This window comes from Odontesthes bonariensis, chromosome 6 (assembly GCF_027942865.1).
Source record: "Odontesthes bonariensis isolate fOdoBon6 chromosome 6, fOdoBon6.hap1, whole genome shotgun sequence".
Taxonomy (NCBI): Eukaryota; Metazoa; Chordata; class Actinopteri; order Atheriniformes; family Atherinopsidae; genus Odontesthes; species Odontesthes bonariensis.
In genome coordinates this window covers 15,138,481-15,161,461 of record NC_134511.1, presented here as the reverse complement: position 1 = coordinate 15,161,461, position 22,981 = coordinate 15,138,481, and the positions used below count along the sequence as shown (strand labels likewise).

Below are 22,981 nucleotides of genomic sequence, written 5' to 3'. Positions count from 1 at the left end.
CGGTTTAATGTCAGACAATATTTTCACGGTGTGGCGGATAAATACTACAAAATAAAACGATACGACCAACACAGACACTGTGGTATTTAGTAAATATAATAATAAACTTGAATCCACTGTGTACTTGTATGTAACTTTATTAGCAGCGTCCTCCTGACGTAACATCCTCTCTGCCTCCTAACGCTCTCTGGTCGCTATGGTAACGCTTAAACATGCCTTCAAAATGCAGCTTTCTTTTTCTTAGTGGTCACAGCCTAATCTTCTGTCTCCTCACTGGAAAGAAGCTTTCCAAACACGCCTGTTTTTGACTCATTTTGCTCGGTTCATGGGTTTAATATCAGCGTTGATGCATCACGTGACCGAGACGAGAGTTAAGAGTCAAGAACAGACGGATTTAACGGAGAGAATTCGGTCATTTTTCAAAAATAATATGGCTCTTTGAGGTCACACAGTAAAAAATGCGACTCTTAGTCTCTGACCGGTTGGCCACCCCTGTACTAGATGGTTGACAACGGCCGACATACAGTATATGCCTACGCAGATCAAGCCGGCATCGCTGGACTACCCTCTCCGACCAGCAGTGCCGTTGGCAGCCGGCTTGATGTGTCTAATGAAACAGCTCTGAGGGGCTGATCCGCCTCCGTTTGGCATGTGTGAGTTACGAGGAGGAAGAGCAGCGGGTTAATGAAGGCGTCTTTTTTGCGGCGGCGAGCTGAAACTCTTGGTGAAGGAGGCTTTAGTTCTGTGTGTCGCCAGTGTTTGCAAACACTGCAGTGATGTCAATACTTCCAGAGAGTGAAGTCAATGACCAACAAAAAGCCAAGTGTAAATGGGTCAAAAGCAAGAAGTTGCCATTTGAAATTGAAAAAAGATTAGGGGCTTTCCATGACTATAGTATTAGGCTTGTGCTCAAATGGATCCCGTCTATACCAACAATTTAAACTAACTTAGCCTAATTCAGGTGGGGTAACAGTTTTACATCAATTGCACTCAGAATCTGGTACAGAACTTTTCTCTCTCATTTCCCAACAGTTTTCCCATCACTGAGGGCTAACAACACTAGGCTGGTGGTCTAGCCTACATAACGCAGATGTCCTTTTCACCAGGAATCCATCAGTCATCCATCAGAAATATCAAATAGGCCAGCTCACGGTTCGTGTGTGTGTGTGTATAGGTTTGCTTGTGGGAGTTTGTGAGTGTGCAGGAAAGTTCAAGGTTTTTGAGACATGAAGGAGCATTGCACAGGGAATGCTAGCCATAACATCCTACAAAGAGGTGCTCCCTCTGGGAGGGAATTAGAGTCGTTAGAGAAGAGGAAGACAGAGGAACCTAAAGAGGGAAAAAGGTTGGTCAACTTGGCCGAACTGTATCATATCTCTGAGGACAGATGCTACTCCGTGACTTTTAACAAGACATATTTTCAATCTTGTAACTGTCATCCAGTTTTTTTGTTGTTTTTTTGTAGCAAAAGCAAATGAAAAACTCAATGATGAAAAGAAAAAAGAAAAAAGAAAATGGCTTCTGCATATGCCAGCCCTGGGAAGCTCAGTCAGAAGTATGTTACCGCTTACCTAAAGGTGCTTTGTGTTTTGTACGTCTTCTTGGTCACAAGGCCTGCTTGATGCAATTTCAGTCATCGTCATCAATGCTCACCAGATCCCTCTGCAGCTGACTGCATGCCGCCCAAATATTCTAAGTAAGTGCGGGCTTTAAAGTCATTATACTTAGAAGTTGATCTGTCCGTTGTTTCATAGTCTTACAGAGAACTAGAAAAGGTTCTCCAACTGTACCAGTAAAAAAAACACATCAGTGATGGAGAAATAAAACATGTACACTTGGATATCATGTCAATATTCCCCAATGAGGCACTACAATAGAGGTGAGAGCTAAATGATGTGCAAAGGGGCCTCAGTCAGACATTCCAACTTCACACCCATAATACACACAACCACAAATATTGATCAGCAACTGAACTTATATTCAAACACGCTTTCAAAACCTAACTATGGCTGAAATTAGGGTCCCTCTCCAAAGGCCTCTTTGCTAGTACCCACTTGAGTTTTGAAGAATCCTGCAGACCTACTGAGCACCAAGACTGCGGCCCTTTGATGAGGCTGCCTAAAGTCTTGGACAGAGACCTTAAACGGCTGTCCTTTTAACCAAAAAAACGACTGTTCAGTAGCAGGTTGGAGGCCTGTAAAAAAATCCCCATATAAATCTAGCACCTTTCATTGTGGGAAAAATACTTCATTTGCAGAGTTTTGCACAGACAGTTAGGTTAAAAGCGTGCATGAAATAATAGCTAGTCAGCGCCATTTCAGATTGCATGTTATTCCTGGCTCCTGTAAAATGACTTCTCTTTTTAAAGGGGTACAACAGTACTGCCACTTTGACCTGCCACCCAACCAGTAGGGCGTTATGGTCCCGGTTCCAACCTCTGAGGGGTCAGCTGCACATGGCAGTAGGTCTGCGTTATTACTTCAGGGGCGGAGCCTTATCTCTTTTTCAAGGCCTGGTTGCAGGAGTATGGGCTGGTTTTCCTATTCAAGATGAGCTTTCTCTTCTTCTCTAAAATATAGAGGTCCTTTGATGGCTCTAATTACTGCTCCTCACAGGGTACCAAACTGCCTCGCAAGATTCAACCAAGTTTGCCTCTAACAACTGAGATCCTTTCTTCACATCACTAAAAAGAATATTTTCTTTAAGACAACAAAACCTTTCAAGTTAAGACCGAGATCAAGTGTTTGCATTGCACACTGTTGATTGTGCAAGAAAATACATCCAGAGAGTGCAATTGCTTATTTTGGTGTGAAAATGAAAAGATTCATCCTTATATGCGTATGAAATTCAAGGACAAATATGTCACAAAATGTGATGTGTTCAACATGCAACATGCCAATGCTTTGGGGCAGTGTTTAAGTGTAAAAGTACTGTAAAAGAGGCCATTTTACCTGATTTGGAGTCCTTGCAGCAGGCTTGTCCTGGTGATTGGCAAGAATGAGGAAAGGCAGCGTGCAGAGCTGAGGGTGCTGTAGAGCCGAGTGGAGCTCATTACGTGCTGCTTCAAGGTCCTCATCTGACGACGCGCTGTCCAGTACGAAGACTACACCCTGTGACCCCTGGTAGTAGCGACTCCAGTATTTCTTGATGTGGTCAGCTCCTGTAGACAGATGTGATGCTGTTAAATGCGTCAAAGTGAAATCCTTCTTATAAATAAAAATGTGGCCGGCGTGTGAAAACTTCAAAACAGAGAGTAATGCCAACAGCTTGTCTGAAAATTTATCTAATTTGTTAGCAATAAATCCGAGTACAGACCATATCATAACGCACAAGAAAGTCCAGACATAATATTCCACTTTAAACCAAGCAGAGCAATATAACGTGGGACTGGGAAAGACCCCACAAGTTCTCCTAAGGATTTACAGTTAGTTGAAGACTTTTGTGTCTATCAAGCAGTGGAGTTCTTGGATTCACATGATGGCTAAGGACTTCTTAAGAGCGGGTTTTCACTGCTTTAACTTGAATATATTCATTCATTATTCATCACTATTCATTCTCTACGTAGATGGCGGCTGACTCAAAGAGGTCCACGTTTCTATAACTTGTCCAGCCACGGGCCCAGTCATCCAGAGTCACTTTAACTTCATTTTTCCCATAAAGCCTTGGAAAAATGTTCACGCAGTCTTGATGCTTCAGTTTGTGAATCCTATTGAACGATGATTTTGTTTCAGCATTCATTATCTTGGCTGCATCTCTGAACACTAAATGCGTCTTATTTCTGGTAGCAAGAGAATAATGCAAGTACAGTCCATTTACCATCATGGAGTCCTGGTTCAATGTTTTTTTCCAAGTCTTTTGCAAGTCTTTCTTTTTATTTAATTCCACATGCCTCGTTTTATGTGAAATGGTGATATTTGCCATAATGTTCAGACTGGTTAATTGAAAATTATATACCACTCCTCATCCTTTCTCTTAGTAACAGTGAAGCTATAGAGTTTATGCAGACATGCATACAAATAACTTTGTAATCATAACAAAAATGCCAACCTAAGCACACTTATTTTCACTTACCTTTATATACTACAATTGTGGAAAAATTTCATTGTAAACACAGAAACACAGATATAGTTCATAATTTATAGGGCTGAGCAACGATTAAAATTTTTAATCTAATTAATCACATGATTTCCCTGATTAATCACGATTAATCGCATTTGTACGCAAAATCCAAAAATGAATTCAAAAGTAGTGTATAGCTTTTAGCATTTAGTTTTATTTTAAATGTGCTGCCATATGAATGAAAGTGCCATAACATTTGTTGTGCAAACACACTTTTAACATCAGCATTTCTATGTAGTTTTTATGTAGAAGCTTCGCTCCACTGTCTGTTTCGTTGAATGACTTGCTGGTATCGGTTGTGTGTTTTGCCTTTAAGTGATATTTTAGACTGGAACTACTACGGTGAGAAGACAATTCAACTTGGCAGTTTTTACAGATGCCTTTGGTTCTGTCGACTCCGCCGTCTGAAAGAACTTTAAAATGAAAATGGCCGAGTAAAAGTTCCGTACCCTTCTCCATGTTTGGTGGATCCGCCAATTACTTTCTTTTCCCGTTCCGCAGCAGACAGCAACAGACTTTTACAAAATAAAAGCCTGTGAGCAACAGACTTTTACAATAATAATAATAATAATAATAATAAAACAGAGGCTATAGTCCTCGCTGCAGCTGGCCCCGGTTCGAGTCCCATATCAGACGGCCCTGTGCTGCGTGTTGTTCCCCCTCTCTCTGCACCCTGCTTCCTGTCTCTCTGAACTTTCCTATCCATTAAAGGCACAAAAGCCCCCCAGAAAATTTTAAAAATCTTTTTTCTTTTTTTTTTTTTTATAAAAAAAATAATAAAAAAATAAAACCTGCGTTAATGCGCGATAAAATATTTATCGGTGTTAAATAATTAAAGCGTTAACGCGATAATAACAAGTTAACTCGCCCAGCCCTAATAATTTACCATTGTTGGCATTGACACCCTCCAAATGACGGTGTTGACTTTTGGATATCAGAACCAAATATTATTTGTTGTTAATTATACCCATTCAGCATTATCTTAAACTTTAAGATCCTCTCTATGATTAGATTCCAACTAATTATACATGACTATTAGGTTCCAAATTCATTCTCAGACAATCAACCAGAGTTATATAGAACTATGTTCGGCAACAAGGACAAGATGTCCTGCAACAGATGGCATGGCCCCCACCTTGTCCTGATCTCAACATCATTGAGTCAATCTGGGATTATGAAAGGAGACAGCAACTGAGACTGCCTAAATCCACAGAAGAACTGCAGCAAGTCCTCCAAGATCCCTGGAACAACCTTCCCAAAATGTAACTGAAAGAGGCCTTCTGAATATTATCAGGTTGTTCCTTTCTTTGGCATCTTATTCATAGTCATTTTTATGCATGTAAAAGGACAGCAAAGTCACACAAAATTAAGCAACTCAGAGAATGAGAGATCAGAAAGCTCCTGAACTACAAAGCTTTGTCCTCTGTTACTTATGGAAATCACTATGCAAACACATTTGCAGAATACCTACAATGTCTGTCACCTACTCCGACATTTCTACAAATACAACAAGACAGAGTTGGAATGTGGTTTGGGTCAGGTTATCATACTTTCAAGGAAACGCCATTTTCTTTAGTGCCAATATCAACTGTATTCTTATGGACTTTAAAATGAAAACAAAGTAAAGAATATGTTGTATTAATATCTTATCAGTAGTCTTCAGCAGTGCAACCCTAAATCCTTTATTGCATTTAATCTATTTTACCAAGAACTGTGAGGGGAGCCTTAAAACGGGCTAAAGAATGCTTTTCAGAAGATGAAAACAGGTGTAATATACATTACAGAATGAGAAAAAAAAAAAGAAAGAAAGTTTTCTGATCAATAAAGCAAGAAAACTTATACCTCTATAATAAACTAATAACATCATATGGCTCTTTACCGTTTCTCTCCAGGCATTGAGGGCCCCAATAACCCTTCATCTTTGTTCATTAAATTACTTTTTTGCCCATGTAAAGAATCATTTTATGCCCTAAAATGGCTTATATGTAACAACACCTTTGTTTCGTTTGGTCTCTCTGGATCTAGAAAAATGTAGATAAGCCAGGAGTTTTCCCTCTGCCAGTAACCTCCGCTGTCATCTCAAGCAAAGACTCGTCATTTCCCTCGCCCGAGTCGCTGAATGCTTTGCTGGACTGTGTGGTTTCTCTCTCCAAGTTGGGTTATCTGCACGCGCTCGCTTAACTTCAGCTCACTCTGACTCTCTGCAGCTCACATTTTCCTCTGTCTGATGGGTCTCTGCACCGCTGAACCTTTAGGTGTGTGTTTTTCGTCAGTGGAGCAACAAGTGCAACAAAACCACTTGGTGTTTTGATTCACAGAGTGGCTCTGGATTCACAATTCCATGTGTCAAAGGGGGGGGGATACCACACCAAGTATGTAGCTGAAAAGTGCAGACACAGTGCAGACCAAAGCCATGACCTGCGGAGACACACACTGTGGGACTCACACACAGGCAGTGTGAGCCTCTTGGCTGAACTTCTGAGAACACGGTTAGTGGCCTGTTGCTAAAGGACCAATAAATGTAAAAAAAATATGAATATGTAGGAATTTCATTTTTGTTCTGAGACCGTCTGCGGCGCACTCGGTTATAAGAGGGAAATGCTCGGCTGTGATGTGGAGCGCTTGGTTCACAAATGCTGTTAGCAACTGAAGCCAAAACATGGCGAGTTATGGTTAAAAAAAGGATTTTCATCAGATCCGGTCTTTAAAAAAAAAATACTGCGCCTCTAGGAGCGGTGCTGTATTAGAGGCAAAAGCGTATCATTTTAAATATTGATGTGACTTTTAATGTTGTGATTATATGGGGTTTTTGAAAGGATAAACATTGCTGCAGATTTTTTTAAAACTACTTTTTGCAGGGTTTTTTAGGCTATCACTGATCATTTTCTGTAAAAGTAAGTCTGGTTGTCTTTACCTGAGTTTTCAGAAGAGGTCTTAGTGCATGGTTGTTCCTTGATGCCCCTCAGATTCACACATTTCTCAGTATGTAAAGTCTTATTTCTGTCACTCAACTTCACAGTAATCTTTATGAAAATAAACCATTGAAACAAATAAGGAAAATAACTCTTCTTTACTTGCTGATTCAGGAAAATGTTGTCCTTTGACAATCTCAAGCAAGCGTCCACCTCTGAAAACTAGGACCTAACTAACTAAGGACCAACTTGAAATTTCCAAAAATAAGTCAGTCTTCACCAGTTTGCATGTTTTCCCAGTGCATGCGTGGGTCCTCTCTGGGTACTCCGGCTTCCTCGCACCGCACACGTTAGGTTAACGGATTATTCCAAATTGACCTTAGGAGCGAGAGTGATCGCGCATGGTGGTTTGTCTCTGTGTGGCCCTGTGATGGACTGGTGACCTGTCCCGGGGGTAGCCAGGCTCTCGCCCATTGATGGCTTGGATGGGCTCAGGCTGATGATTGCTTTCACCTCCTAAGTGAAGACCACAAACAAAGACCTAATCGCCATATCCTCAATGCTACACCTGCACCTTCAGCATAGGAACACCTCTTATTTGTAATAACTGAAATCTATGATAAGTGAAGAAACCCAGCTGGGCCACAACCACTGTATGAATTGTTGGAATAAAAGAAAACTTGTTTTTGTGCTTCCTCTGATCAACTCAGAGGAATGTTACCTTCATCACGTTTTTTTCTTAACTAATGCAAAATGTTCATGTTTACTAAGCCTGTCAAATGCCGTTAGCCGCATGCAATTACAAAGTGTCCTAGCACGCTTCATACGCAAGAGTGTTGATTTACTCTCAGAGGATGTACCATATCTGGTTAGAATTATCCTCCTCCATCTGATGAGGTTACCTCCTGTGAATCCTTGTGGATTGTTGTTTTGTTATTGTTGCTCAAAGTATTGTATAATTGCCCAGAAGTGACGAACTGCGAGGTTGGCAAATGTTTTAGACATCACGCAGAGCTCTCGTTGACATTTTACCTCCCTCCCTCGTGCTCTCCCTCCCTTCCTCCCCCCAGTCGATCTACTCACACCTCTCACTGGAGGGAAAAGCTATCAGACAAAGTGGCACTTGAGAGATTGTCTCGGAAGTTTCATCTTTGCTTGGAAATGGTGGAATGTCTGTCATGTCTCTTTGAATCCCGTTGGCAACTCCTGCCACCTATTGGTCTGACGAGGAGGATTTCTAAACATGATGTCATGGTTCTTGCGGCATAATCACAGAAGTAAATCTTAACGTAACCTATTTTGCTTGGTTGATTTGTCTCTTTGACACAAGTTTATATCCTCAAGATGAAGTTTGCAAAACATTTCTTTTATATTTCCAGATGACACCAAGACACATCCAGCTCAGAACTCAAGTCAGTGAAAGTCCCTTCTCTCATTAAATCTTATACTGACCCATGGTATGAAAATCTTGTTGCTTCTTCCATTCAATGTACAAATCTGGATGACAAAAATGTAATAATGATGCGATTTAATATGATAGATTAACTGAGACATGAACTGCTATTGGGAAATGACGACAAACTGAAGAAAAATGAGCTCCCTGCAATCGGCCCAATAAAAGAATTACAATCAAATCTCCTGGTATGTTTATATATCTCAAAGTATTTCTCGAAAGCCTTTTCACTTGTCCTGACTTCATACATTAAGCTGCTGCTTTAAAGGATAAGTGCAGGGAGAGACGATGGAAGCCATCATGTTAGTAATGGCAAGAGAGCAACAATTTTCAGTCAGGACAAAGTATCGTAAAACATATGTCGTGCCTGCATTACATAACCATCTCGCGAGGCTGCCCTTTGCCAAAGAAATTAGTATCTCTTACATTCTTATGATCGATTTAATCCCTTGGTGAGTTGTAAAAGATATATCTACAATGATGTGTCAGTTGCAGGATTATTTTTCCATACCCAGCTCCGACCTGTGTTCGTGCAAAGTTATTACTTTATCTCCAAACTCCATAGCAGCTCTTTATCAAGATGCTACAGGTTCATAAATCCATTATTTGTATTAATAAGAGCGAATATATAAATATACAGAAATTAACACCATTTAACAACTGTTGTGTGACTTAAAACTACAGAAATTACTTCTTTTTTTTTTTCTTGAAAACATCGTTTCAGTTTTTCTGAAAGCATTGTGTTGGGTGCGAGTTTAATGTTAGTGACTTTCTCTGGAGTTTAATAGTTTTCCAATGGAATAGAAATTTGACCCGGGGCAAACACCGAGCTGAAGCCAGCCATGTTCCATCTCTGTAGCAGATGATGCTGACATTCATTACACAGCATAAACTGAAAAATATATCTGAACGTACAACATGGCGGCATGGTTTCAGGTCTTTATTCAAGGCTCGTGTCTCCAGGACATTAGTCTATACCTTAATGATTTCATTCTGCGATGACCTGCGATGCTTTATTGACATGCTTTATAAGACACTGTTATGTGAAACACCATGCACTACAGATGTGACCAGAAAAACATCCAGAAGTAATTAAAGTAATATATAGTTCATATTTCAAACACAAACGTTTGGACTTTGGATGATCTGCACCAAATCTTCATTCATGATAATAATCATTAAAATGATCTATTCTATTTTAGCAACTTTTTGGAAGTGACCAACCAGATACAGACCAGATACTTACAAATCAGGAATTAAATCAATGAATCAATGTTGTTGTATGCATGAAAAAAAAAAAAAAAAAAGCAAATATTTTAGGCTGCATGCTGGTAAGCATGTTTGCGACTTCCATTTATGTTGGATTAATCCTTGCAAATTACACTTAACGAGATCTATCATTGAACAGCAGGCTGACTGTTGTGGTAAACTGTGTGGAAGAGCAACACTTCTTTGGGAATGTACCTCTGAACATTTTTAGGACCGGACAAAACCTTGCACTTCACCACCCCCCTGCACCTCCAATCCCAAAAAGAATCGGGACACCCTTGAGCTTAGTGTGATCGTGCAAAACAGAGGGACAGGGCTGAAATGGGATCGTGCCAAAAGAAGATAGTGGAACAGAAGTGCCAACAGTTCAGGTGGAGTAGGCAACGGGAGAAGCGGACATCTGTTAGTTATACAAACACAAGTGGTTTCAGTGATCAGGTTACTGATTTTGTGCGTGTGATTAAGAATTAATGAACCCAACAAAGAGGCAAATGCCAGTGAAAAACGTAAGTAAGCAATTATACAGTAACAATTAAGAACAGATTGTTTTCCTTTTCATTCAGATTATCTTTCAGTACAGTGTTTAATTGTTAAGTTCCTGAATCTATACACAAACTCAAACAGCATGTGATGGTCTGCATTTCAGGGATGTTAAACCTCCACTTCTTTTTGTTCTAAATGAGGTTCCGAGGCTCTGTTTGTTTGGGAATTAGCAGGTATCAGGTTTCAGATTCGCAGTCAGATTAAACAATACTTTCCTCCAACTCTCAGGCATCCCACTGTTCGCAGTTTTTGACAGTTTTCACATTGAACAAACATGGCGCTTGTAGTTTTCTTTTTTTCCCCTCAATGTTGAAAGCTAAACGCTGAAAACAACTCTTTGAACTCCACCTAACAAAAAACAGACAGCATTTTCTCTCTCAACAAACGGCTACGATTCGGTGATGGGAGGGAGGCCGGGACGAGTGAGAGAGGCTCTCGTAATAAAGCGTGCTTTCTCCACCGAGGAACGAGCCCGGGCTGGAGAAAAGTGGGAAACACCTCGGCTGGAGACACAACCTGCAGTCTCAGCAACAACGGCTGGTCTCAAGTAAACAGTTCCTGTACAAAGTTTAGCTAAAAACATACATCAGTCCTTCTCATTTATGCATAAAATTGGTGACAGCTGTTTACACAAATGCAGCTTCGTGGAAAACTTGAAATAAATACGTTTTGTTACTGTATGTACACAATTTGGCTGTATAATTACTCCTTGCCATTCAAACCCTACTCCGCATGGTTTGAGCCATTTTTAACACGTGCCACTGTGACTGGCACAGCTGTTTATAGTTATGTAATGTGACTGGCTGCAAGTGTAATGATTAATCACCACATTCTTGGTATTTATATTACACTTTACCAAACCATCTTGAACATAGCCCGCTGCACTTACATGAACACAAATATCAAGTGTGCACACACACACACACATATATATATATATACATATATATATACATACATACATATATATACATATACATATACATACATATATATACATATATATATATATATATATATATATATATACATACATACATATATACATACATATATATATACATACATACATATATACATACATACATATATACATACATATATATATATATATATATATATATATACATACATATATATATATATATACATACATATATATACATACATATATATATATATATATATATCCCAGTTTTTCTTAAACAGAGCTTTACAAATCCCTCATCAAAACTAAAAACAGAGTTTAACTTGTGCCCCTGTATGAGAAAAAAAAAAAAAAAGAAAAAAAAAGGACATCCTTGAATGAAGCCTCAAACTGGGATCAGCCGTATTGGTATCCTCAGAACGCCAAAAATACAAAACTGTCATCATCCTCTTTGAACTAAAATACCTAATTTGCAAATTATTTGAAGCTTTTCCTGCAGCGGGATACTCAGAGCAACATTTGATGTGCGTCGACTGCTACGTACTGGTTTTGTTTAAAGATGAGCTTGCACGCTTCCTTTGCCTGTTAGTTTCAGACAGCCTTTTTCAGGCCTGAAAACCTTTCTTTTTACCCAATGTTTTTAATGATCTCCCTTTACATGCTCTGTCCTGTTTTTATTTAGTTTTTGCATTTAAAGGACTCACTAATTTTATTTGTGTATTTTATTTTCATTTTACTGTCCCTGCTTTTGATCTTAATATTTGTCTTTTATCCCACTGTAGCACTTTAAGATTTTGTTGTAAATGTAAAGTGCGTTATAAATAAAATTTCTTATTCTTATTATTATTATCATTATAGCTAATAAATGTTCTGCCACGTTCGTGCATTTTGCTCATCTTCTCCTGTGCTCTTTGTGGCTCATGTTGCAGTGACAATAATAATCAGAATGAAAATCACTTTTCACATGTTGGTCGAGGCTTTCTGGTAATTCAGAGTGGAGGCTTCTTGCAGTACCACAGGCTGCAGTTTATTTCAGTCGAACCTTCACAGCGATCAGATAGCGAGTACTTGTAAACTAAGTTTTATTTGTTTAATGTTAAAACCAACTATGGCGTCCTGAATGACACAACAAACTGAATGTTAGCCATCCAAAGCATGAAAAGACTTCAGTTGGTTCAAGAATAAACTCCTTTCTTTCTTGAAAGAGCCCAATGTAGCATCGCAAGAGCCAAAAACTATGATACACCGTTCAAAAGAGTAGCGATTCAGTCAAGAGTAAACCACACTTGATTTAATATCTGACACCGTCAGTAAGGGTTTTATCTTCACTTAAGTGGAAACACATGCCGAGATGGTTTGGTAAAGTTGCAACTTTCCGTTAATCAATTTCTTTTTAAAAATAGAATTCTGTCTTTTGGCCACAAGTTATCTGGGCTGCTCCATGTTAAAGATAAGAAAAACTGAACTTTCTCTCCAACACAATAAGGTCCATCACTCACCCGACCATTTATTTACAGACTGTTTTCAGCGCTCACTCAGTCAAACGAATTTCCAGATTTAAAGAACAAAGACTGAGCCAAGTACAACCCGTTTACTATACGGTAGGTGTTATGATCCATTCTAACCATATTGGTGTTCATTTGTAATGTAGCATTAGACATTTAGGTTTTTGCTTTTTTTAAATATATAGACATATTTAAGTCTTACTGTCTCACTGACTTTCAAAAGGGATTTAAAGGAATTTAGGAGGACATAAATCCAGCACAGAGAATCAGAAAGTATTTTAGTTGAGTCCTGGATATATCCTTAAAGTTTGTTAAATGATAGCAATTGATTTCAACCCATATATTGATGAGGAGCTAATGTTAGAGACATTGTCTCCTCAAGTGTCAAACGCTGCACCTTGCCTGAAACCCTAAATAGGATTAAGTGGTTTCACAAAATTGATGGATGAGCGGTTCTCAAAGAAATATCCTGTGTTCAAATATCAGGTTAAGGTCTATTTAAAAGGCCGTGGCATGTGATTTCATCTTTTATTTTGGTAGTGGTCATCTACGGGGCTGTGGTTTGCTGGGGTAGCATCACTGCAAGAGATACCAGCAGGATCAATAAAATCATACACAATGCTGGTAAAAATCATTGGACACAACCTGGAGGCACGGGAGTCAGTCAGAGACAGGAGGTCGCTGAACAAGCAGCTCTCCATCATGGACAATCCATCAAATCCCCTACACGACACACTATAGGGACAGCTGAGTTCTTTTTCCAGACTCCTGCAGCTCAGTTGTCATAAAGAACACTTCAGGACATAATAACAACTCATCTCTGTGTGACAAATGAGCACATCTTTGCACAGCCATCTGTACACACTGATCTGTTATTTATATTTACCTGCACTACACTACGTACCGTCATTTATCTAATGTCCATTTTTACCCATATTCTCCCCACGGTAACACCTCTCGTATATATACTGTCTGTCTATGTACAGTTTTACTATTTTAAGGCTGACTAATTGCTGACTGTTACTCTGTGATATGTGCATACTGTTGGATATCCATCCACAGAAATCAACCAACGTATAACTTTAAGTAGTCCAGATGAGTTGTGAAAGAGAAAGTAATATTTGAGCGGGATAAACCTGTAAATCTAGTGGACTGGGATTGTTGATATATTGCTGTTCCAGTTTTCTGCGGCCCTGAGGAACCCAGTAATGAATTATTGAATTGGCACATGTCAAAGAGGCATCTCGGTCCTGCATAAATGCGTGCTTACACACATCAAACCGGTGTTGCGGAATCACCTGAATGATGACAGTGTCGTGATGGCATGATGCCAGATCCAAATGTGAAACATTCATTATTTTTAGCACTGCATACCTAAACTGAGAGGGAGAGATGGGTTTAATTACGTTTACTTCCACACATTTTCAATAAGAAATGATAGAATGACTGAAAAATGTGCTCTGATAAATAGCAAAGGAGGACATTAAAAAATTCAGTTTTTTTTTTTTTTTTTTTTTTTTTTAAAATCATAGATACTGAAACATGAAGAAATATTTTGGACGGCCACGCGCAAATACTGAGGTCTGTTTAAAAAAAGAAAAGAAAAGACAACTGCATACACAGATGTGTCCCCCTCTGCTTCGTATCTGAAGCCGTAACTCGTAACCACGGCCACAACACTACAGAAAAACACTAATGCGTTGTGATTATTAGGACCACTTTATCAGCTGTCACGTCGTGACATGAATGCACACTGTGAAATTACCCGTCTAGACTTGACGTCATATCACTATCCACACACACACAGACACAAACACACACACACACACACACTTACACCAGAGGTGCCCTTCCTGCCTAATCCTTATACCTGACACCAGCCATGTAACAAATGCTTGTCAGACTAAAGATCACCAGATGCAAAATCCTCAGTGAGGCAAATAAAAAGATCACATTCCAGTTCATTGAGATGAATACAAAGAATAATGCGTTGCTGCCCTTTGCCTAATGAAAGACATGCACAACGCTCTTGGAAAGATTTACCTGAACCTAAATAAATATACCAATTTTTTTTCCTGAGAAAGTAACATAAGCTGCCATTCAAGGGACAATGGCTTTCTGTTAAAGTTTATCTATAATAACCCTTTTCTTCTTATTCCTTTCTGCCTAGCTGTACATAAACCTGGACCCTGCAGAAACTTGGGAACACCTAGCTTATTTACATGCTAAACACGCTTCTTGGCAAGACAGACAAGTTACAAAGTGCTGATTACCGAGGACGGGCGTGTTTTAATTGCAACGCGTAAGAAAGTTTGACTTTGGGAGTGGAACTGAAGAAAAAAATTTAAAATATTGCACATTATTGCAGCACAATCCAGTTGCAATTGTATGGAAAACAAAAAGCCAACACAAAATGCAGAAACTACAGATGAAGACAAGAGGGAGAACAAGTCAAACCAAAGCAGCCCAGCCTGAAACATAACAAGCATCAGAGGTGCTCTGACCGAGTTGGACCTTCAGGTTGAAGGAGAGCCAACATATGACAATTTGGCCCAGTGCGCTTAGGACAGAGAGTTAAAAGGCATGTAATGTGGGCTTATATTTCGCTTTGATGGGAACAGCACAAGCAGCACATTCAAAGAGCAGCATAGCAGCAGTTCTGACGCCCAGTGTCGGCACGGTATTCAGTAGGTTGGACAGCAGGATATGTGCATTTTGGAAGCATTCGGACGCTAATGCATAATCGATATCGTTACCTGCATAAACTACAGTAGAAAAGACTTGAAGTCATTAAATGTGCCTTGGCTTCCATTAATAGGGATGTTGCGCAAGTAAATGACAGGCGTTACACCGTCAGTGTGGACAGCTGGCTGGATTAAATCAAAGCACATCTGTTGTTGAAATGCTTTCTGTATTAATATAAAACAGTTACGGATCAGCTACACTTTGTGACTTTAACACCTTCAACATTTTAATAACATGGGGGAGACGAGGCGTCTGATCCAACTCCAAGTATCGTGTTAGGGTGACCCCCTGCTTCTCTGTATATGCAAGACTTCTCTGCACGCCAAATGTGTTCACCTCAAGATTCTCTGGTTCAAGTTGAAGTGGATGAGAAAACTTCACTTTTCTGTCCTTCTTTTGTTTGTCTTTACATGAAATATGGGAGCAATAATCCGAGATGAGGTAAATGACACGGACAGAATTTAAGGTTTGGGATTATGAGAGAAAGTGTGAATACTAACAATTAGGTTCTTATTTTCGGCAATCTTATGAACATTCAACAGCATTCAAGGTAACTGACATGCACCTCTTTCCATTAATCTGACAGCAACTGACCCTAACTGTCATGTCTGAATGAGGATTCTGGAGCTAATGAACAGCCATTCAGGCACTCTTATTAGATTCAGCATGTTACCAGTTAGTTTAAACACTACAAACTTGTGTTAAACTCACAGACAGGCACATACTGGAAATGGAGATTGAAAGGTAATCCGATCTGCTTTTCAGAGAAAACCAAATGAAGACATCATAAAACAAACAGAGCAGTCTAAATCCCCCTTCTAATGCATTTCCTTGCCGTTCTTAGCTGCAACACTTAAGAGTTTCATCATCGCATTTGGCTAAATGAACAAGCTAAGTGTTGTCTAAAGCAGCTTCTCTCACATTTACCCAAAATCTCTGAAGTGATGTTGGAAACAATTAAGAATATTTTATGCTTTGATGTGACTTGCAGACAACTATTATTTTTTTCTAGAGTTGACACAACTGTCCTATTACATATAGATAGATATATATAGGAATATAGAAATAAACCCGTTGTGAGCAATAACATACCATTTTTTTTCATAATCACAATATCTTTTAAGCATGCAGCACTTCTCAATATGTTTTACAAGACCATAGCGAACTTGTCAGGCTAATACGGCGTGAACTGTTATGAACTGTGAACTGTTATGTCAATATGACAAGTAATTGCAAGAAAACTCGGCATTAAACCTTACTTGGTGTACGGTCCATTCTTGCATGCGATCTAGGAGCTCTCTCCTTCGTTGGCATGTTTGAAAGAAGCCATTAAGAACATAAGTGACCTATATCTCAATGACTGAAAGCAGTCACTTTAACAGATTGATAAAGAGACGAAAAAGGCATTTGCAAATGCCGAGGGGGGGGGGGGGGGGGGGGGGGGGGGGTGGTGTTCTTTAAATTTCTTACAGTAAAGGGAGAGTACATCACTGACATTCAATAGGTTTTTTTGAGGAAGAGAAAGGACATACAATACACAGTAAGACCTTCATTTCCTCATCCTTCCATACAAGCGTTTCCTTCCTCGCCTTAGTTGAGGCGGAGTAAAGAGAATAAGCCACAGAGGTATTGTGTAAAACAAAGTTTATGGGGTCGGGGATACTGATATCTATGCGTCACATCTTGTGTCATTTTTCTGCATCATTGACGCAGTGCAAAATAACATAAAACTAAGCCAGTGGTGGTTCCTTGTTCCAAAGGCATCAGGACCGGGGTAGGAAAAAAACACCGAAAGAAATGGGAAGTGTTGAGCAAGAACGAAATTGTGTGGAACGGGGCCGTTTTAATCAGAAAACGATCTGAGGAGCTCATTGTGAAAACTGACTGATGGGACATTACGCAAGAGCACCAACTCTCTTGACTCCACATGTACGTCACACATACAGTTGGAATACGAGGACCCTTTCACGCAGCAAAAGATGTCAACACAACATAGAAACCTGATATACTTCGCCCCACATGAAAAGTTAGTCAGTAGAGGCATAAACGCATGTGAATCATTTGCTTGCTTCTACAATTTCCAACACTCCATAAATCCCTCAGATTCTTGTGCTCTGTGTATGTAGAGGGGAAAAAAAGCAAGAGAGTGAGTGTTCAGTCAGGGGGGCTGAGAGAAAAGGAGAAAAGATTTCATCTTCCTTTGCTACGGTGGAAGCCTATACCAACATCTCTAAATCAAATGTGTCATCCGTGGGACGAGTGTTTTTCCAACCACAATAATGTTACTACCACCAGACTGGGCTTGACCCAATCCAGTAAAACTTCTTTTGAAAACCCCCTAATGTGCTCTGTCCAAATTTGGTCGCTTCCTCGTTGGTGGTCCCCAAGTGCCTCTTTGTGTATGTGTGTGTGTATGTGTGTGTGTGTGTGTGTGTGTGTGTGAGAGAGTTTCATCATTTCAGATGGGTAGGTTGAGGGAACCTTAAACATGCACTGCACCTGTCATGTGCCTACAGCGCACAGAAAAACAATATCAAACATGACTGAGCTGCCTGCAGAGGAGGTAGCCTTCTCTTTAGGCATCATTTAAAGACCTCTGTTGCATTTGCTCTTTTCATGTCTTTCAACCTCCCTCATCCGCACTTTAACGGCTTCCTCAAGTGCTGGAGATTCCAGGAAAAACTGGGTGCTGGACAGCCACTTCAAAAAACACTAACAGGGTCTGACGTATGTACACACGTATCTGTGCCTGATAGAAAGGTGTGTTGCTACTGGAGATAAAAAAACAACAACATACTTTAGCAATCCTGACGCACACGGTAGGCTACACTTTCATATGAAAAAAGAGAGACTGTTTCAACAGAGAATATCACCACGTGCTTTTTAATAGGTTAAGAACACCAAGAACATCCCTGAAGGAGGAAAACTGGTTAGCTAACAAGTAAATCAAAACAAGTAGTGAACTTACACGCAGTTAGCCTCTTTACCTAACAAAAGACAGAAAAATGGAATGCCAAATTAAAGTAAAACCCACAAATTCTTTGTATCTTCATCATCTTGTAAAGAACTGTGACTCAGTAATCTCGATTTATTCCTGCCTCTAGACTTATTCTTGAAATTGCTTTGATGTGCATCCTTCATTACGTGGGTGTTGTTGCAAACAACATTAAAAATCTACATTAAAGGAATATGTAGATTCATCATAATGTTTCATATATTTTCCTTATTTATTTTTGAGGTTGTATGAGGTGTTTTTGAGTGAGTGAGTGCCTGACACACAGCTGACAGAGGTTAAAGCGGCCTTGGTTTGGACAATCAGAAGCCACACAGGCAGGTGAGCTAAAGCTAAAAGCTACACGGAGCAGAGACACCAGAAAAGTGCATTTTTTCCACTCTCTGAAACAACTCAAACCTAAGCTATATCGGGGAAATCTAAACTGCATAATTTCTCCTCTAAACTGTTGTTTACACCTCCTCCGGCAGAGATCATATGCAGTGTATTTAAAAACAGTCCCAAGTTACAACACAGCGTGACCCAGTTATGTTGCATGTTTTGTTACGTGGACACACTCGGTGTAATCATCTGATGCACAACTGATACGATGTAAATATCCACAATATAGCGTGCGTGCCAGCCCCAATTAAAATCACAAAAAAAACATTCTCTTTTCCGGCGGCATTGTCCTTCGGGGCTTTCATTGGAAAAGCTTCTGATTCCCCAAACAGAGCTCCCTGACCACCGTCTACTGCAGGTAAGGCATTGACTACTCACACAAACAGGAGAAATGTCAGTTTTATGCAATTTTTGACCCAAAGATGCTTACAAATAGCTAGAGTTTGCAGGGTCATTCTGTTTCACGTCGCAGAGAGGAAACTCTAGAGGCTTTAATGCCTCAGACAGGGCCTGTGTTTCTTACCTCCAAGTTCTTTTGCATTCAAGATGGCATTTGGAAATGGCACTGCTTTGATGCTGAAACCTGAGAGGAGAAAAATGGAAATCCATCATCATAATTATATCAAACAAGCGTGTAGCGGGACCTTGACAGGAGTGCTGTGTGTCACTGTGTACAAATAGGAGCTGTGTTCGTTTTAAACAGAGAGAAAATGGCAAAAAAAAAGAAAGAAAAGATAATATAACTTTAAAAAAAACAAAAAAAACATATTGATGTTTCATCATCAATTTTCCTGAGGATATTTGGCTTACCTTTTCCACCAGCTGGTGAACACACAAAGGACTGACAACATATTTGTCTTATAAACACAGAAAACACTGTGTGGTCTGGGTTAGCAAAACAGAAAAATAAGAAAAGCTGAACAGAAAAGTGTTTTGTTCCATGTTGGATTTAATGGAAAACAGAGCTTAAGTTTAAAGAACTACCCAGTACTGTATTATGTGGTTTCTTTTCGCAGCTAAGATTTGGGAAATGCGAAGCAAACCCACTGAGGAAAGAGTTTTGATTCAGCTCAAATTATGCTACAATGTCTTTAAGAGGATTCTCCTCCTAATAACACTCACAGATGGCAGGAGAGATGCAAGAAACCCAAGATTACAATCTTCTAAACCTCTAAATTAATTGCAACGTGTGGTTTTTAAACACGATACAAAAGAGTCAAATCGTGAAGTAAACAGTGAGGGAAGCCACAGGAGAGTTTTCCTCTTTTGGCCTTCAAGATCATCCTTTTGTAGATGTTGGCAGACACAGACAGTGCTGACAGCTAACTCTCAATTCAGAGAAGTTCACTAAAATAACCCCCAGCTAAGGTAAGAAAGGGACATATTTTATTCAGTGAGGACTCCTCGGCAGGCGTGGACAAGTGCTCAATCCACAGAGAAATACACATTTACGGTTATCAGCAGCACATTTGGAGCTTGGTTTATATTTAGCTTCAGCTAGACAAAGCCTAAATCTTAAATGGAGCCTCTGCAACAGCTCAACTTCGCTGCTGTCAAAGCCAGGGGAGGAGGGAGGAATGTCAGTGTTCTTAAGGGACTGCACTGCATATATGGAAAGTAGTGAGGACTACCAGGAAAATGATGTACTAACAAAAAAGCCTCCTGCTGTTCTGGACATAGTGAACACCAGCCTCCGACACGACTGGAGCAGAGAAAGTAAACTTTGGCTGGTAACATCCTGACATCCATTCTGGCACAAACGTCAGGAGTTTGAGTACATAGTGAGAACGTCCACCCCCCTCGAGGAAAGCGGTACAGCCTGGATCATTTTATTTATCTGTGATCCTAATCTGAAGGACAGCACAAAGGCATTTCAGTAGCCCACAAAGCTTGTAGACACACGTGCAGGGGGTGGAAGACAGTTGTAACTGTAGAGGGGTGTTCACATCTATGCAAGTACAACGTTCTTTATCCAGTAAAATGGCTCCTTTTACCACTGATCCATACGTGACATCACCACGAGACATACCTGTTGTAGGAACGATGCCGTCGCTGCCCTCACTACAAAGGCGTGAGAGCAAGCTGCTCTTTCCAGCACCTGTCAGGCCAATACACACCACATCATACTCTGGTCTTGGCGGCGGGGGTCCTTTACAGCACAGTGCCCGAAAACACTAAAACAAAGCATACAAAGTATTGTATGTAAAGCCGGCCAAATGAAATGAGAGAGAGGCAGAAGTTAGAATTCCTATTTACATTTAAAACAAAGAAATATTCCTTTGATGCAGTCATCAAGTCAGTTTATGGAAGAGGAGATTTTTTTAACAACAAAGAGTGTTTAAAAAAGGAATAATGTACAACGTGTACTTTAATTTGCATGATTCAATGTTTTGTCTTTCAGATTGAATGTCTACATAAAAAGAAAAATTAGCAAGACAGAGTATGCCGTTCAGATGCACACGTCTAAACATTGGTGCAACTTGGTTTTTTTGGTGTTTTCTGAATCTGTACCCTGTCTGATTGGGCCCTTATGGTGGCCAAAGGCAGACCTGTCACTCCATGAATCACGGCGTGGGACCGAGGGCCTGCTGTGAGACATTAAGGAGCAAATGCGGTGTGAACCGTGAATGAGATCCTTAAACTTGTGTAGAGAGAGATCAGTATCCAAAACTAAAGAGAGATCTCTTTTATTAGCAAGACAGGAACCAGTCTGGACAAGGCAGGGCAGACACACTCACACAGACATGCACAGTCTCCCACCCATCTTGTATATCACATTTCAGGTGGAAGAACATCAACTCAAGACTTTGTACTCCTCATGATGACCCTGTTCAACCCACTGTTACGCTGTTCAACCAAAGACTCTCAGGACTGAAACTCACAAGAACTGCTGCACATCTGAATGATAGGCTTGGATTGATATATCACTTTCAATGTGTGTAATGGTATGATTGTTATAAAATTTAAACATTTGCCATTATAAACATTTGCTAATTAGCAATATTATGTACATGAATAAATGTAAACTGAGGGAGAACTTAACTTATGTATGCATGTTCCTTTTCGACGCTGTCTGCCATCACTGTTTGTTAAACCAAAGAAAGTAAGGCAGAAACAAATGACCTTTTAAGGATGCATGCATCCTCTGGCCAAGCCATCAAAAAGTGCAAGAGGATAAAGAAAAAGTACCATTGTTCTTGCATTTTTCCTAAATGTTCCAAATTTAGGTCCCAGCCAAAGATAATACATTTTAAACACGTGGTCTTGGATTGATACGAATGCAGAAAAAGTAAAAAAATTTTCTTAAATTAGCAGCATTTGTTACAAGAGGCAACCGTTGCTTCTTTTTGAGCAAGAGGGGAACAACAGATGAGAAAAGAGTGTTTCAGCCTCAGTTCTTCCTCAGACCCCAAAATATCAGTTATCGCCAGGGTCAGTTTTCAGAGTTGTGCCAAAACAGAGCTCCTGTTTGATGGAGATGGGGGGGGATCTGCTTCAGCAGAACCAGACGTCGGCTGAGCAAACCGACCCCCCCGACATCTCTGTGAACCCACCAGTCTGCTTAAACAGGAAACATTCACCTCTTCCAGAAAAAAAAAACGCTAAGATCAGAAACACACGCGTGTCAGATGTGGAGACACGTGTACAAACCTTGTTTGATTAGGTCATTATATTGACTTCCTTGCTCACTTCCCTCCTTTGGCACCTGTAACTGCCACCCACTTTCCCCGAAGCTGCATGCAAAGGTTTCTGCAGAAGATTATATCAGCCCATCAGCTATAAGCCGTCTGAGCCGACAGTTGATCTTGTACTGGAAGGAAGGTGTTGTAACAAGTAGTGACGGAAGAACTGATGGAGCAATGATGCTGCAGAAAGTTGCATGACTAAGTTACAACCCCCCTTACATGATAATAAAGGCAACAAAAGAGATTGCTGTCATTGTCTATGTGGGAGCAAACAGAGAGATTTCACAACAGTTACTAAAGAAGCTTCCAGGGCCTGACCCTGGGGTCCTTCATTTACACAGTGGCCCCTGTGAGGGAGAGAGATGGCGGCTCCCACCTCTGGCCCTCTTTGACAGCTCAAGATTGACGAGGAAAGCTGGTCAAAAGG

The 22,981-nt window shown here is 40.1% G+C and overlaps 1 protein-coding gene across 4 annotated transcripts in view; it reads right to left on the bottom strand.

Annotated features, from left to right (window-relative positions):
• The window catches only part of LOC142382072 (ADP-ribosylation factor-like protein 15), a 104,416-nt gene that overhangs the window by 42,369 nt on the left and 39,066 nt on the right, over positions 1–22,981 (bottom strand). For all 4 annotated transcript variants that reach the window (XM_075467536.1, XM_075467537.1, XM_075467534.1 and 1 more), the window contains 3 exons: positions 20,898–21,042; positions 19,392–19,451; positions 2,952–3,160 (listed from right to left, as the gene is read on the bottom strand). In XM_075467536.1, the coding sequence (XP_075323651.1) occupies positions 2,952–3,160; positions 19,392–19,451; positions 20,898–21,042 (414 nt within the window). The remainder of the gene's footprint in view (positions 1–2,951; positions 3,161–19,391; positions 19,452–20,897; positions 21,043–22,981) is intronic.